The 13,590-nt window shown below is 38.0% G+C and overlaps 2 protein-coding genes across 12 annotated transcripts in view; both read right to left on the reverse strand.

The window, feature by feature from the left end:
- Positions 1-856: 856 nt before the first annotated feature.
- Positions 857-9,743, reverse strand: slc15a1b (solute carrier family 15 member 1b). Its single transcript, XM_028011333.1, has 23 exons — positions 9,497-9,743; positions 9,272-9,303; positions 9,101-9,185; positions 8,121-8,262; positions 7,215-7,334; positions 7,033-7,132; positions 5,945-6,035; positions 5,764-5,847; positions 5,585-5,667; positions 5,404-5,490; positions 5,225-5,314; positions 4,821-4,865; positions 4,700-4,732; positions 4,515-4,603; positions 4,340-4,421; positions 4,152-4,268; positions 3,910-4,050; positions 3,750-3,796; positions 3,269-3,376; positions 3,073-3,187; positions 2,854-2,991; positions 2,655-2,762; positions 857-1,618 (listed from the first exon to the last, which is right to left on the reverse strand). The coding sequence occupies exons 1-23, from the start codon at positions 9,501-9,503 to the stop codon at positions 1,379-1,381; spliced, it is 2,184 nt and encodes a 727-aa protein (XP_027867134.1). The 5' UTR covers positions 9,504-9,743; the 3' UTR covers positions 857-1,378.
- Positions 9,744-10,350: 607 nt separating this feature from the next.
- The window catches only part of LOC114140971 (dedicator of cytokinesis protein 9-like), a 71,816-nt gene continuing 68,576 nt past the window's right edge, over positions 10,351-13,590 (reverse strand). For 10 of the 11 annotated variants that reach the window (XM_028011323.1, XM_028011329.1, XM_028011328.1 and 7 more), the window contains 4 exons: positions 13,268-13,458; positions 13,094-13,194; positions 12,258-12,396; positions 10,351-11,252 (listed from right to left, as the gene is read on the reverse strand). In XM_028011323.1, the coding sequence (XP_027867124.1) occupies positions 11,139-11,252; positions 12,258-12,396; positions 13,094-13,194; positions 13,268-13,458 (545 nt within the window). In that variant the 3' untranslated portion in view covers positions 10,351-11,138. Of the gene's footprint in view, positions 11,253-12,035; positions 12,044-12,257; positions 12,397-13,093; positions 13,195-13,267; positions 13,459-13,590 lie in introns of all 11 variants that reach the window. The other variant, XM_028011325.1, reaches the window with a different exon arrangement.

The following is a 13,590-nucleotide window of genomic DNA, read 5'->3' on the forward strand; positions in this document are numbered from 1 at the left end:
GCCACCATGGATTTATTAGACACCTGCGCTTGCTTAGAAACTCCGAACTAGTTCTTATTGAACAGCTCTCATCCAACCAAGTCAAACCTTCCTAAGGACTCACTAACCCTTCCTAGGGTCCCTCCCTAGACCCAACACACAAATTTCCTGTGGATGCATAGTTAGAAAATGTGAGTTATTTATATTTAGAGCTCCTCCAGATTTGCCAAATGTTTCAAAGGACATAAGAGGATGGATCTACTAACAACCATCTTGAGTTGCCATATTTCATCCAGCACTGAATTTTTAGACTTCTGTAAGTTGAAATCTGTATCTTTAACCCTTCATGAACCCTCTGTTGCTTACTGTTGAGTTTTGTTGGTGTATGGAGTCATTGATGACCCAGAGTTCATCCATGTTGTAGGCTCCCTCTTGATGTTTGTAGAATGTGTTGAACAGAAATTCATTGAACATTGATCACTTCATGGAGCAGCACTCACAACAAAATGGCAAACTCCCACCTAAGATCTGCTAAAAAAAAAAAAAAAAAAAAAAAATCTGGTGCCACCACTAAATCAACCATTTTAAAACAACAATGCACACGATTTTGTTCATCTTAGTTTCAAAAATGTAAACATTTTAACATTTCACAACTTCTTCCAGCTAAACCCCTCCAATTACACACATCCAGATCTAATTGAAACTCATCTCCATGTCTAGTTTAATTAAATCTATTTTAGCTAGTTGGCTAATTCAGTCCACCTTTAAGACTAGTTGATAACTAAATAAAAACTGGGTTTTTCTAGAAAAAAAATTAGAATAATTTCCACAGCAGTCAACAGATTTTTACTAAATATTCATTTTAATGCACATTAGATTTTTTTTTTATTACAGAGAGTGTCTGTCTAGCATCTTTCTCACAGACTTAGATGACCAACCCCTGCACAGGGCAGTATACTCCTGGATCACAATGGAGCATTTTTAGCCAAGTAGGAAGCTTTGGGTGTTCATCGCCATCATGACACATATGGAAGAGTCATAATAGTTTTTACAATACATACAATACTGTTTGGAAATAAATACAAATATTGGAATGCTTTTTGGGGTAATTCCACAAAAGACTGGTCAGAAATTACAGTCAAAGCAAACATTATCTTCAAAATAGCATATTCTCTTTAGATTTTAAGCTGGGATCCAGGTACTGGTCCTAACAGAATCCTACACTAGAACTGTCCATCCACTGTTTTCAACCAGCTTCAGATCCCCCATCCCAGTCTGGTCATACATTCACTCTATCTTTTTGTCTCTGTGATAAACATCACAGACACTTTTAGACATGACCAACACAACCCAGAAGGTTTCGCATACGTAAAGGCCGGAAGTCGGAAAAGGTCTTGATTTAGAAGTTGGTCTGCACAATTTTGCCCTCATTGGAGCTCCTCCTCTTTTTCTCGTCATGGTTCTCAACCATGTCCTTCTTGGTCATTTCTAAGTTCTTCTTCTTCTCATCTTCAGGCTCCAAGTTCGCAAAATCAGCCTCTATCTTTACCGGATCGATGTATGTGTAGAAGTAGGCCATGATGGCAAAGATGATGCACACCAACACCAGCAAGGCAGCGAACAGAACGTATTCAGCCCACTGGTAAAGAAAGACACACAAGAGTTTATTGACATTTCAGAAAATATATGAATGTGTATGGATTTGTTTTCCACTGATTAGTTGAGAAACTGACTTTGGATGACAAGTCTGAACCTCCTACTATAAAGAGGATGCTTGGATTCAGGAGTTCTTCATTAAATTTAGTCAATAAGTGTGGTACAAGAAAAAAAATGATATGTTTATAAATGTATTCTTATTGAAGCGAAATCACTTAAACAATGTTAAGTGTCTTTAATTTTTTTTGCATGAGACTATGCAATAAAAACTGAATTAAGTTTTTCCATAGTTGCCAATGTACGTAAACGCTGCTATACAGGGTTTCTGCAGGTTTCATCAACTCAAATTTAAGACTTTTAAAGACCTCATAAAGACCATTATGAATAAAATTTAAGACCTGTATGATGACAGAAATGCACAAAAGACGTTTAATTGGCGATAAATTAGCATTTACCCATGACGGACGTAAGAAAATTATCTAACTAGGCATCAAGGCCTATCATTAGCAGCTAATTATTGCTAGCCTCACCTGCCTCGAGTCAAATTTCAGCTTTGTCCAGCCTGACAGAAAAGTCCAGTGAAAAAAAAAACTATATAGAATATATGAAATTAAATAGTTCTGCCACAACCAAATTTAAGGCCAGTGAGTACTGTATTTAAGGTAAACTTGCATTTTTTAAAGATTAAATGAAGACATGTTAAGACCTTAATTAAAGATACTTCAATTTAAGACATTTTAAGGCCTGCTGTGAAACACAGTGTCCTGATTTAGTTTGTGTGAAAACAGGTCCAGTAGATCATAGAATAACCTACTAAATGTGGCAAAACCTGGGATTTTATGTCCTACACCAAAACTTGCATGTTTTTAACATTAAAAAAAAAACTAAGTGAAAAGAATCTTATTGTTAATGTTATGTTTCTCTAGAAACTTTCAGCTGAAAAGCAAGTATAACCAATTTCATTTACAGCCTTCTGTTGGATTCAAGTCAGTAAGAAGAACAGGGAATCTTCCGCTCACCTGATCTGGAAGTGTGGCAGCCTCTGCAACAATCAGCACAATGATGTTTCCTACTGCTACCGTTAACAGCCAACCAGCCTGCAGCACTGCCTTCATGTTGGAGGGAGCCTGAACAGCAGAAATGTGTGTATTAAGGCCTTATTCTTGGGAATTCCCTGTTTGTTTCCCCCTCATTTTCCTAAAAATGAGCATTTGTTACCTGCGAATATGAGAACTCCAATCCTGTGACGGAGAACACCACCTCTCCTGATGTCATAAGGAAGTACTGAGGAATCTGCCAGGCCATGTGGATGGAGTTGGCCTTGATGTCCTCTACCTCCTTGATGTGCGGTTCACACTGCAAAGCAAATAGAAATTAGTTCAGTCAAAAACAATATGTCACAGCTATTAATTTGCACAGGTTGGATTCAAAAGTTACATTTTCTTCAAATGTGACGTTTGGTGGGATGATGAAAGTGTAAGAACTGCCAAAGCCAAATTCTCGCTTGAAGACACATGTACTTCCAGCAGCATTTTTGATGACGAATTTTGCCCTGTTACAACAAAATCACCAGTTAGAGGAAATAACTTTCTTTAGAGGGATTGTACGAAGCGGTCAAATTAATCAAACTTACGTTCCTTGTGGCACATCAACGTATGTGGACATGTTCTTGCTAACGATGTTCCCAAAACCTTCCTCACCCACTGTTATGTTCAAAGTCATGCCAAAACCATTAAAAAATCTGAAAGGCAAAACACAGCACAATTAATACAGCAGTTTACGAGTCCCACATTCACTCTTCAAAAGATGTTGATTTCATGAACAACAATGTATGAATTTTCTCTTGTGGGCTGTAGACGAACCGAGGCTGATTGGCTAAATCTGAAAACAGATTCCATTACATTTCAAAGTTAGACTTAAATATTTGCCCTGGCTGCGATGGTCTAGCAACGTGGGGTTATGATGATGGCTTTTTGATTTTTGGGAAAAATCGAAAAGTTATAATCATGTTAATGAGAAAGCAAACTTTTACCATGAATAAAAGTAGGATGTTTTATAGAAACTCAAATGCATGACCAACTTTTATTGCCACACAATAACAAATCAAAACCGACCTGATGGCGTTAGCTCCCTCCTCCGGCTTTGCAACAATATCGCCAAACTGTAACCAGAAAACATTTCTGAGAAGAAAATCCATGTGGCTGTTTCTGGGAAATGTTCAAAATAAGAATACATGTGATTTGATTTTGATTTTGATCTGACTTTTATGCTGACCTTTATATTTGTCATTCTGTCTGCTTCTTCAACAATGACAATAGTGTTGCGAGTGCCACCTGGTAATCTGATCGTTTCAGTGGAACCAGAATCTATTGTCAGGTCAAATGACAAATCATATCTATTATACTCCTTGTTGCCCTGTGAGAGAAAACAGATTTGCAATTCATCTTTCAAAACAAAGGAGTTTATCAAACTGTGGTAACCAAAATGTTTCTTTTTTCCACTCTGTATAGTCCTACCTGTAAAGCCTGCAATTGGAAAGCATACTTTCCAGCAGTGATATTTATGGGTCGGTTAACCATGTTGATGAACTTAGCTTGCTGCTCAGTGCTCGATGGGAAATCAGGGAGGGTTGCCTGGAAAAGGGAGAAACCATCCTTCATGAGCTTCGTTTTTGTTAAATATTTTGTCATTCATTTTCACTTACATCAATCTGTAGCTGAACCAGGGCAGCAGCCACAAACGCAAGTCCTGCAAGGAACATCCCCACAGTGATCTTCCTTAAAGGACTGGAAAACAGAACCGAACACATTCATTCAGCCACTGAAACCAGGACTCACAAGATCTTAGAAGTAGAAAAGTTTATACAAAGGACTCCTCACGTGAAGTTTAGTTTGCATTTAGAAATGAGTGGGTAGATTATGAAGTCCATGACGGGGACCATGATCAGAATCAGGATGGGGTTGACAGTCTGGTGGGGAGGGAGGGAAGGTCATAAAACGGCTGCAGTTTGATTCAATCAGTTCATGTCAGCAGTGGGCCGATGTTATCACCAGTAGAGTCTTACCTGCATTTGGTCAGGCTGGATTACCATCAAACCCTGTTGAAGAGAAAATGATCTCTGTTTAGCAATCTTCACTTCCATGGGGTGGGATTAGGAGTTGAAGAGCAGAAAGAAGAAAACTTACAAAGTTACCGTCCATCGTGGTGGCCTGGAGTGTCCATCTTGAACCCTGTGGGACAAACAGTTCTTGTTTAGATTGTGGTTAATTACCAACTAGAACTAGAAGGTATATCGAGGTTTACAAAGATACAGCTTCAGTTTAAAGTTCTTTTAATGAACATCTACCATCTGCTGCTAAACACTACCAATCAGCTGGCTGAAAGATAGGAGTATGGAAATGTTTGTTTTCTGTAACAAAATCGTTGACAGTTCTGTTGTGGAAACTAATGGAGTGTTACTTATCACTCTTATTAGCTTAATGCTGTTTTACAACCAAAATATACAAGCTGTTATGAGCAAGCAGAACAGTAATACGGTCTAATATTCTTTCTAACTATGTCTAAAAAATCTAGGATTTTAGACACGTACCTGTTGGTCAAAGAGAGCCCAGAACATGGGCAAGGGGATGTAAAGGAACAGAACCTTCAACACCATCTTCACCTGGGCAATCAGGAGTTTCTACACCAAAGCAGAGAAGATCACAAAAATGAATTTCTGTCCATTCTGCTGCTTGTTATTTATTAATTATTGCACAGTCTTCCTCCTACGTCATATTTCTCCTCGGCCCAGTCCAGCCAGTGTTCCCTCTTTGGGATCTGGGAAGATCGATTGTGAAACCGGTTCATGATAGCAAACTGCAAACAGACGAGAGACCGTTCAGATGTAACCAGATGCAAATGTAATGTTGGAATGAAGCTTGGATGAAGACGTCGTTGAGGAGGAACTCACAAAGATGCATTTGCAGACTTTCACCATGATGTTTCCCGAAGGTGCCGTTTTGTTGTACATACCACTTCCGACGATGAAGACGACTGGAAACGAACAAAACGTGAATTATTATAGTCTTGTTTTTTTTTTCTGAATTCCCTGCTTGATTATCATGACTCAAGCTTAAGTGAAGATCTTACTCAGAGAGACCACCATGAGAGCAGCAGGGACCCCGAAGGCCAGAGGGTAGCACTGCTGCTGAGTGTGAATCCCACATTTCTGAGCTGTAAATCACAGAACGTACACATGCAGTCAACCTCTGGTTGTGATTCATTGGTGTATTTTAAGGAGTGTGTTATGTTTCTGAGAATTGGGGCCTGCCTCTGAGGATGGGGGTGATGATAGTGGACAGCAGGCTGCCGGCATTGATGGACAGGTAGAAGATGGAGAAGAAGGTGCTTCTCTGCTTCTCCTGTTGAACGTGACGGTTTGAGAAGAGATTTTACACTCAGAACCACACAAACAAGAACTACTCATTTCTAAAATGTGCTGATATTGGTTTTTCTTTACAAAGGTTCTATATAAAACAGTTCTAATTTTAAATTTGCCAATCTTCTGTAGATGTATTCAATCGTTACTGTTACACATGCTCTAAAATATCAGTCTCAGTTAAGTTTTACACTGCAGAATGGAATTTTGGACGGTTTTAAAGTTATTTAGAGTAGTTTGAAAATGCGTTCAAGAATGCAAAAATGTTTAAATATAAAATGTATTTTTTATCAAAGACAATTGAGCCTAATCCTAAGAGAACTGAACACAACGACAGGAAGGATTAGGGCGTCTATGATGATAAATTTGCCTGATGTTATGTCTCCCCTTTGCCTCTCTATGTCATTGAGCAATCGTGGTCGCTTACCTTGAACTTGAAATAAAGCCAGTAAATGAGTTATGTAATGTTAATAAACAACTAACGGGGATAAAGCAGAGATAGAAAAAGTGCTGACCAGGTGTGGCTGATAACTGACTAAGGCATCTGTACAAAAGGGGAAGGGTCAGTACTTGTGCCGTTTCCCTTTAACTGTATTGCACGATGTGCGTATGAATTGACTGATTTGATCAGAGCACCTTTTTTCAAATTGAGGGATTTTTTTTTTAATTTCTGCTAAATTTTCACACACATAAAAAAAAAATCTAAATGTTCTCTATCTCTGTGGAAGAAGTGAATCCCCCACAGCATGACGGCACCACTACCATGTTTCACGTTAAAGATTGCATGTTCAGATGTGGTGCATAGTGTTCTGCACGCAAGATTCCGAACATAAATGCCAATAAATTGTCGAATTGATTGGTATTCAATAACTTCAACATAGAATTTACTGTATTTTTGCAGTAAAAATGAATATTTTTACACTGTATTTTAATACATTATAAGCTGTATTAAAACAGATTTATTTATTTTTAAATCTAACCTGATCGTCATTAAACTGGTCCCCTCCAAAGGCAGCCACACACGGTTTGATGCCTCCGGTTCCCAGAGCAATGAGCAGTAAGCCCACCATGGACAGAGCTCTGGGAGGGGGAAACACAGCCGATACACACCGTAAACACACGGCAACCTCTGCATTTGACTGCGTTTCGTTCTTCGGCTTACATGTGGAAGGTCATGTTGTCGGGGGTGCCGTCCTTGTTTCCATCTGTGATGTCATTTATTGCACCTACGGCCATGATGACCTGCCCCGCCGTGTAGACAATGGACAGGTAAACGATGGTCCTGTGCAGAAAGAGGGGGAGAAAAAAACAAGGCAGTGATCCAGTTTTCTATCAGCTAGATTCAGATTAACAGCTCACTATCTGAGGCAACATTAAACTCTTTAATCTCTCTTTATGATTGGATTAATTAGATTATATAATCACTAGATATGACTTATATCTGCTTGTGTTGATGTAACATTTGCTATAAGCTTGTGGTATGTCAATAAGGTGAATTAAACTCATTTAATGTAACCGACCTGGACTGAATTGAAATCAATTGAGCTAAATTGGAGTAAGAGTGGATTTAAATAAGCTAAAAATATATTTAAATAAACTGGAAAAAACTAAAATGTAGGTTAAATTAATCTAACTAAACTAAAATAAAGTTTAATTCAACTTAATTGAACATAACTAAATTGAACAGAAAATAATTTAAATTAATTGAATTGAACTGAAATCAATTAATGGAGCTTATCTGAACTAGGCTGAAATGAACTGAACTGAATCTTACTGAACTAAATTAAATGAACCGAATTAAACTGAATCAATTTGAAATACATTTAATCCAACCTTATTGAACTGAACAGAACTGAATGGAATTTATATTCATTGAAATTAATTGAATTTGACTGAACCAAACTGGGTTGAACTGAATGGAATTTAAGTATGAAATTGAAATTAATTTAACAAACTAAATTTTATTGAACTAGACTGAAATGAATTGAATAGAACTGAGCAGAAGTGATCTTCACACATGCAATACGTGCAGCACGCAGGAGGAAACAGGAACTGTCAGGCGACTCACTTGAACTTTCCGAGCCACGAGTCAGCAATGATGGCGCCCAGGATGGGGCTCAGGTAGCAGAGAGCCACAAAGGTGTGGTAGATGGTTGTGGAAAAATCATCATCCCACTTCAGGAAGTACTTGAAGTACAAAACCAGTACAGCTAAAAAGGAGATATAGATGAGTTTAGATTAGAAACAGTCTTTCTTTATTGATTAGTTCAGCGTTATTTAGACTTAGCATACATTTAACACAAAAGAAAATCTGGCATGGATTCAAATATCAGAGAAAATGGTGTATAACTATCAAAGCTACCAGTTAATGTATAGTGGCTAATGATGGATCCACCAGTATAATTAAACAAAGACCAGTGTTAACAAATTGGCACTCTGGTAGGATTTGACTGAACACTTCATTACATTACATTTCAATCATAACAATTAGTTGCTATATTGCAAACACTGAAATCTGTTTTTTTATTCATTTGTATGATTTTTTTTTCAGATTTTTTTTTCTAACAAGTACACAGTAAACTAGTCAAGCCATTAAATCGATCAATTAACCAAGAACAAAAACCAACAGACACATTGATGCTTAAATTAGAGAAATATATTTATATGCTAAGAGTAAATGAAATTATTTCTGAAAACCATTTTCAGATTTTTACTTGGGGAAACCGTGTCGCTAATGAATATCATTTTCTCTACACTTCACATTTTTGGAGTATATTAGCAAAAGACTCCGAATACCTGACTTTTCTAGTGCAGCTATAGCCGTGCTTTTTATTTTGATGCCTTCAGAGTGCTTTGTTTCTCTTACATACTTCACGTATTGCCGCCTAGTTAAAGCTTCACTGCGTCTTTTCATGAGCAAACCTTATTTGCAACGTACCCACAGTAGGAAAGAAGATGCACATTTAGGTGCGTAACAAACGGAGATGCTTAAAAAGTGGAAGAAGCTACTTGGGTAAACAAAGTGCATTTTCCTTCTACTGAACTCACCTCGCATGCCATAGTAGGAGAAGCGCTCGCAGAACTCGTTGACCACGATGAAAAAGATGCTGAGCGGGTAGCCGAATATAGTGACCTGTTTGAAACAAAATGGGTAAAGTGAGATCGAGGCGGCAAACCGTCAACGTGAGAGGAGGATAGTGGACACCTTCCACAGCTTACACTCTTTTTTTTGCCCGTCTTCTTCTCTTTATCTGCAGAAAAAGAACAACATGAGTGACTCTGGGAATCTTTCATCTGATTAGTTAAGACAGAAATCGAGCACAGCAAAAAAAAGAAGAGTTGAATTCATTTTACTTAGAAGATTAAATTGCATATGATGAATGCATTCACTGTAAAAGGAATAAAAATGGAAAAAGAGAAAACAAAAAAAAGAGTTGATCTCACCTCCCATGGCTGCAGCAGGCTGTGTCCCGTTTGGATTCCTAAATCAGATCTTTCCGTAAAACAATGGACAAAGAGAGATGAGTGGTCCAGATCAGAGCCACTAAGACTGAATCCCAGCCCGACCTGCGCTCTATCTAACCTCTACTCATCCTCCTGGACCGCCCACTGATGGTGGACTATGGACATCTCCTTCATCTCCCCTCTCCCCAGTTTCCCAGCACCTTTATCAGAGCCATGTGTTTATGTTGGGGATGATTTTACAACTGTAAAAAAATATATATAATAGCTCGGGAGCAATAAACAGATTCTGCTTTGCAGGTTATTTGTCTACGTCAGGATAGACGATAACGGCAGCAATCTTTGTGCTATTAGATATAATAAAAACGCTGATTATTTCTATCTAGTCATAACAGCAGGAAATGTTAGAGACACCAAAGGCATATGGACTGTCTGGGGAGATCCTTCTGCTTCTCTCCTCAAATATATCCAGAATTATAAATGTTAGAATAATACCAAACAAAAAAAATAACAAGCATTTCATTTTTTTTCACATTATAATCACAGACTATAATATATGCATATGGAGTTTGTCCACTATTTGCAGCAGCTTCCATTTTTCTAAGACGTGGGAATCTTTCACCACTTTCCACGGAGAGTATTAATGAGGTCAGACACTAATGTCGGGGCAGTGAAGTACCAAATTAAGGTAGCCATATTGAAACTGTTCCCATAAAGCTGTGAGAATAAAATAGTCCAAAATGTATAGTGAGGTTTCCAACTTTCAGTTCCTCTGAATGCCCAACTTGGTATTGTTGGTTTAATGGTTAAAAGAGAGAACTTGGAAAAAAAAAGAGTCTTATGCCAGGTTTTATTTAGTTGTAAGTCTTAAACATATTTACAGGCATTGTGTAAAATGTTTTCCATTTAATTTAAGATCACAGATAATAAAACAAATCTAGATTACATACAAAGAAATGGCTGAATATAAACTTGCACGCCATCGTCCTGGTTTAGGTTTTAGTCTGTCATCTTTGGCAAGGCTGTCCTTTTGTCCCGTAGGTAGCCTTGGTAGCAATGACTTATTGCACAAACTTTTCATAAAATAGGTCAAAATATTGTGATTCACTTGGCTTCAGACAGGTTATATACAGCTCCACTGGTCTAAAATAGAAAATTTATTTCTTTTTTGGAAAAGAATTCTAATACAAAATTCGTCTGCTCTAACTGGATCTTACTGGGAATTTTTTTCTTTTTTTAAAAAAAAGGTTATTCAAAAATACTGAGTAACATTTGACCAGTAATAGATATACATGTACAACAGTCGATTTTTTTTTCTCTCTCTCTGCATTTTAAAGCTGTCTGTACACTGAAAAATCCCGAAGTTCTTCATGCGTCATTCCTCTCTTGGAAAGAATCACTCCAAAGAGGGGAAAACAACATGTGTTCAGTTGTTGCAGGCTTGTTAAGACGTCATGTAGTTTATGCTTTTCCCTCAGACAAAACAAAATGCAACAAAAGAAGATCCGTCAAAGTGTAACAAAGTCTCCATAGGAAACAAGAGAAGAATTTGTCTGTAAATTTGCCCCAATTTGATTCTTAGGTAATCTGATTGATGATGGAGGTCAGGTGTGACGCGACCGTCTCAGAGGACGGTGGTTGACCCCTGGGAGTTGGTGTTAGGTGTGCCACTGATGGCGTTAAAGATGCCCATAGAGTCGGACAGGGTGGTCCTTGTGCCGTCCTCCACCGGGTTTATCTAGGAAAAACACGCTTCACTTCATTACATTACACTGGATTTGTTTGAAATCAAAATCATTAACGTCTGGTTCCGTCTCATGGGACAGCAATTTAATATGGAAATTCATTACATATAATTTGTAGTCTGATATCCAATGAAACTGTGTTCATGTAGTTGATATAACTGGACCTTTTGGCTTTGTTGTGGAATATGCCATGATGACTTATGGGAGATGTTAATAAATTCTAATCTTTTGCCAAACTTTCCGTAACATAACTAAACGTAAAACTACACAAAAATAAATAAAACAAACATGAGGGATGCTGCACACATAACATGTAAATAACTTAAATTATAATATAACTAATACAGAGTCACACAAGTAATGGACATTTTACCTTAAATGTTTTTTTCCCCATTTAACCGAGAACTTATCAAATTTTATAAGCTGTAATCTATATAACATTATAATATTTACAATCTGATGCCTGTCATCCCAGGATGTGGTAACTTTTCAGGCAGCTAAGCTCAAAAATACCTTCTATATTTGAATCAAATTCAAACTGGGTTCCAAGTTGATGATGATGATGTTAATGGTCTACCTATAGAAACCAATGCATAGTAGCCAGTTTTCATTTCAAATACATCTGACAAGCCACAGCAACTGGAATTTGAAAATGGGGCCTTCCTTTTAATTCAAAAATATTATCAGATAATTTATAACCTGAGGATGAAGAAATAAATATATTAAAAAGTTTCATATTGGTGCATGCACGACTATTTATCAAACAACAGGATTACCCTCCAATCTGCTCACGGACAGCACAAGGAGAGCAGAAAGAAATATATGGTTAGTAAATAAACTTAAATGGTGTGGAGTGCAGATGTAAACACCAGCAACTAGAATGAAGAGTTAGAAATAATTGTTATGATACTTTAGGACTATTCAGTTCAAAACACCACATAATCCTATAAAAATAGTGGAAAATGTGCCAGTCAATGACCATATTTGGTGGTTCCTACCTGTTCATGCATGATGTCAGACAGCTCTCTGGTCATGTCCCTGTAGTTGGCCTTCATCTCATCGTGATACTCCTGCTGGTCTTCTTTAATCAGCCGTTCATTCACCCCCAGCGCGTGACCGCAGGCGTCCACAAACTGCCTGAAAAGATATGGACAAGCCACCTGTGATGTTCACAATTCATCCCCAATAGGCTACAGCCACCGGTTTTTATGATAGAACAGAAAATAATGTAAAATTGCAAAGTGGAAAAATGAATTATTCTTGATTTTTTTTTTTTTTTTTTACATTCTTCTTTAGAAATAAAAATCTAAAATAAACTTCTCTATATTTCACTCCATCCGTCTTTCCATCACATTTGAACAGCTTTTCTGACCCTACTGAAGAAAAGCGTGGTGCTGCCACCACCGTGTTTCTCCATGGGGAGGGTGCATTCACGAATGTTTATTTCAAAGTAAGAATTTAACCAAAAACGTCTGATTTTATTTAGGGGTATCACTTATCTATGTACCGGATAAAAATCACAATGTAATGAAACAAAATACTTTAGCAGGGCTCAGTATTCAGCTTAAAGAGCTGTATTATATGTTTTTCAGATACATAGGGCCACTTTATAGCAGAATCCCCGACGAGGAGCTACAGTTTCCACCCAGGTGTTTTGCACAGTTGCCATGGGAGATTATAAGATTTCTCTAACATGCATGACAGAACCAAGGCAACACTCCAGTTATGGTTTTGATGAGAGAATAATTACATAACACCATATGAAGCTCGAAAAAGTTGATTTTACAACAGGCAGATTTTGGGACTGGAAGGTGTTTTTGTCAGTAATCAGTACCTGAAGACTTCCTTCAGCTGTTTAACCTTGTTGTCTGGATATCTCTTGGCACTGCTGTCATCTAGAAAGGCTCTGGCGTAAGCAAGAGGACCTGCGTTGACCTGACAAAAAAAAAAAAAAACGGGAGGTCTTGACAGTCTTTCTGCCTTTCAGGATGACTAAGCCTTTTCTTACCTGAACACTGATGCTGCCCTGCAGCTTGAGCTGCAGCCGGATCATGTCCACCTCGGAGGCCGAGCACAGCAGACGCAGCTCGCCCACCTTGGCGCTCATCTCGTCGATGGCCACCTCTATGGGGCTCAGGTCACTCTGGTGCTGGTACATGACCGCAATGCGCTTCTTAACATAGGGGAAACAGTGGGTTGCTGGGCGGCCGGGTGAGAAAAAGCAGAGTATTACTCGTACTGGAATTGCCTCACTCATTAATTGCTCATATATCCTGAATTACAGCATTTCTACAGGATATTAAACTGAATTGAAATGTAAGTTCGCCAGGT

Source organism: Xiphophorus couchianus, chromosome 24, assembly GCF_001444195.1.
Source record: "Xiphophorus couchianus chromosome 24, X_couchianus-1.0, whole genome shotgun sequence".
Classification (NCBI taxonomy): domain Eukaryota; kingdom Metazoa; phylum Chordata; class Actinopteri; order Cyprinodontiformes; family Poeciliidae; genus Xiphophorus; species Xiphophorus couchianus.

Bases quoted from the DNA above. Each gene is read 5' to 3' on its own strand.
- slc15a1b (XM_028011333.1), bottom strand. The intron at 8,263-9,100 runs GTGAGTTCAGTA...TCTCCTTTTTAG, and splicing joins CTCCTACTATGGCATGCGAG to CTGTACTGGTTTTGTACTTC. The intron at 5,315-5,403 runs GTAGGAGGAAGA...GCTTTGGTGTAG, and splicing joins GGGCCGAGGAGAAATATGAC to AAACTCCTGATTGCCCAGGT.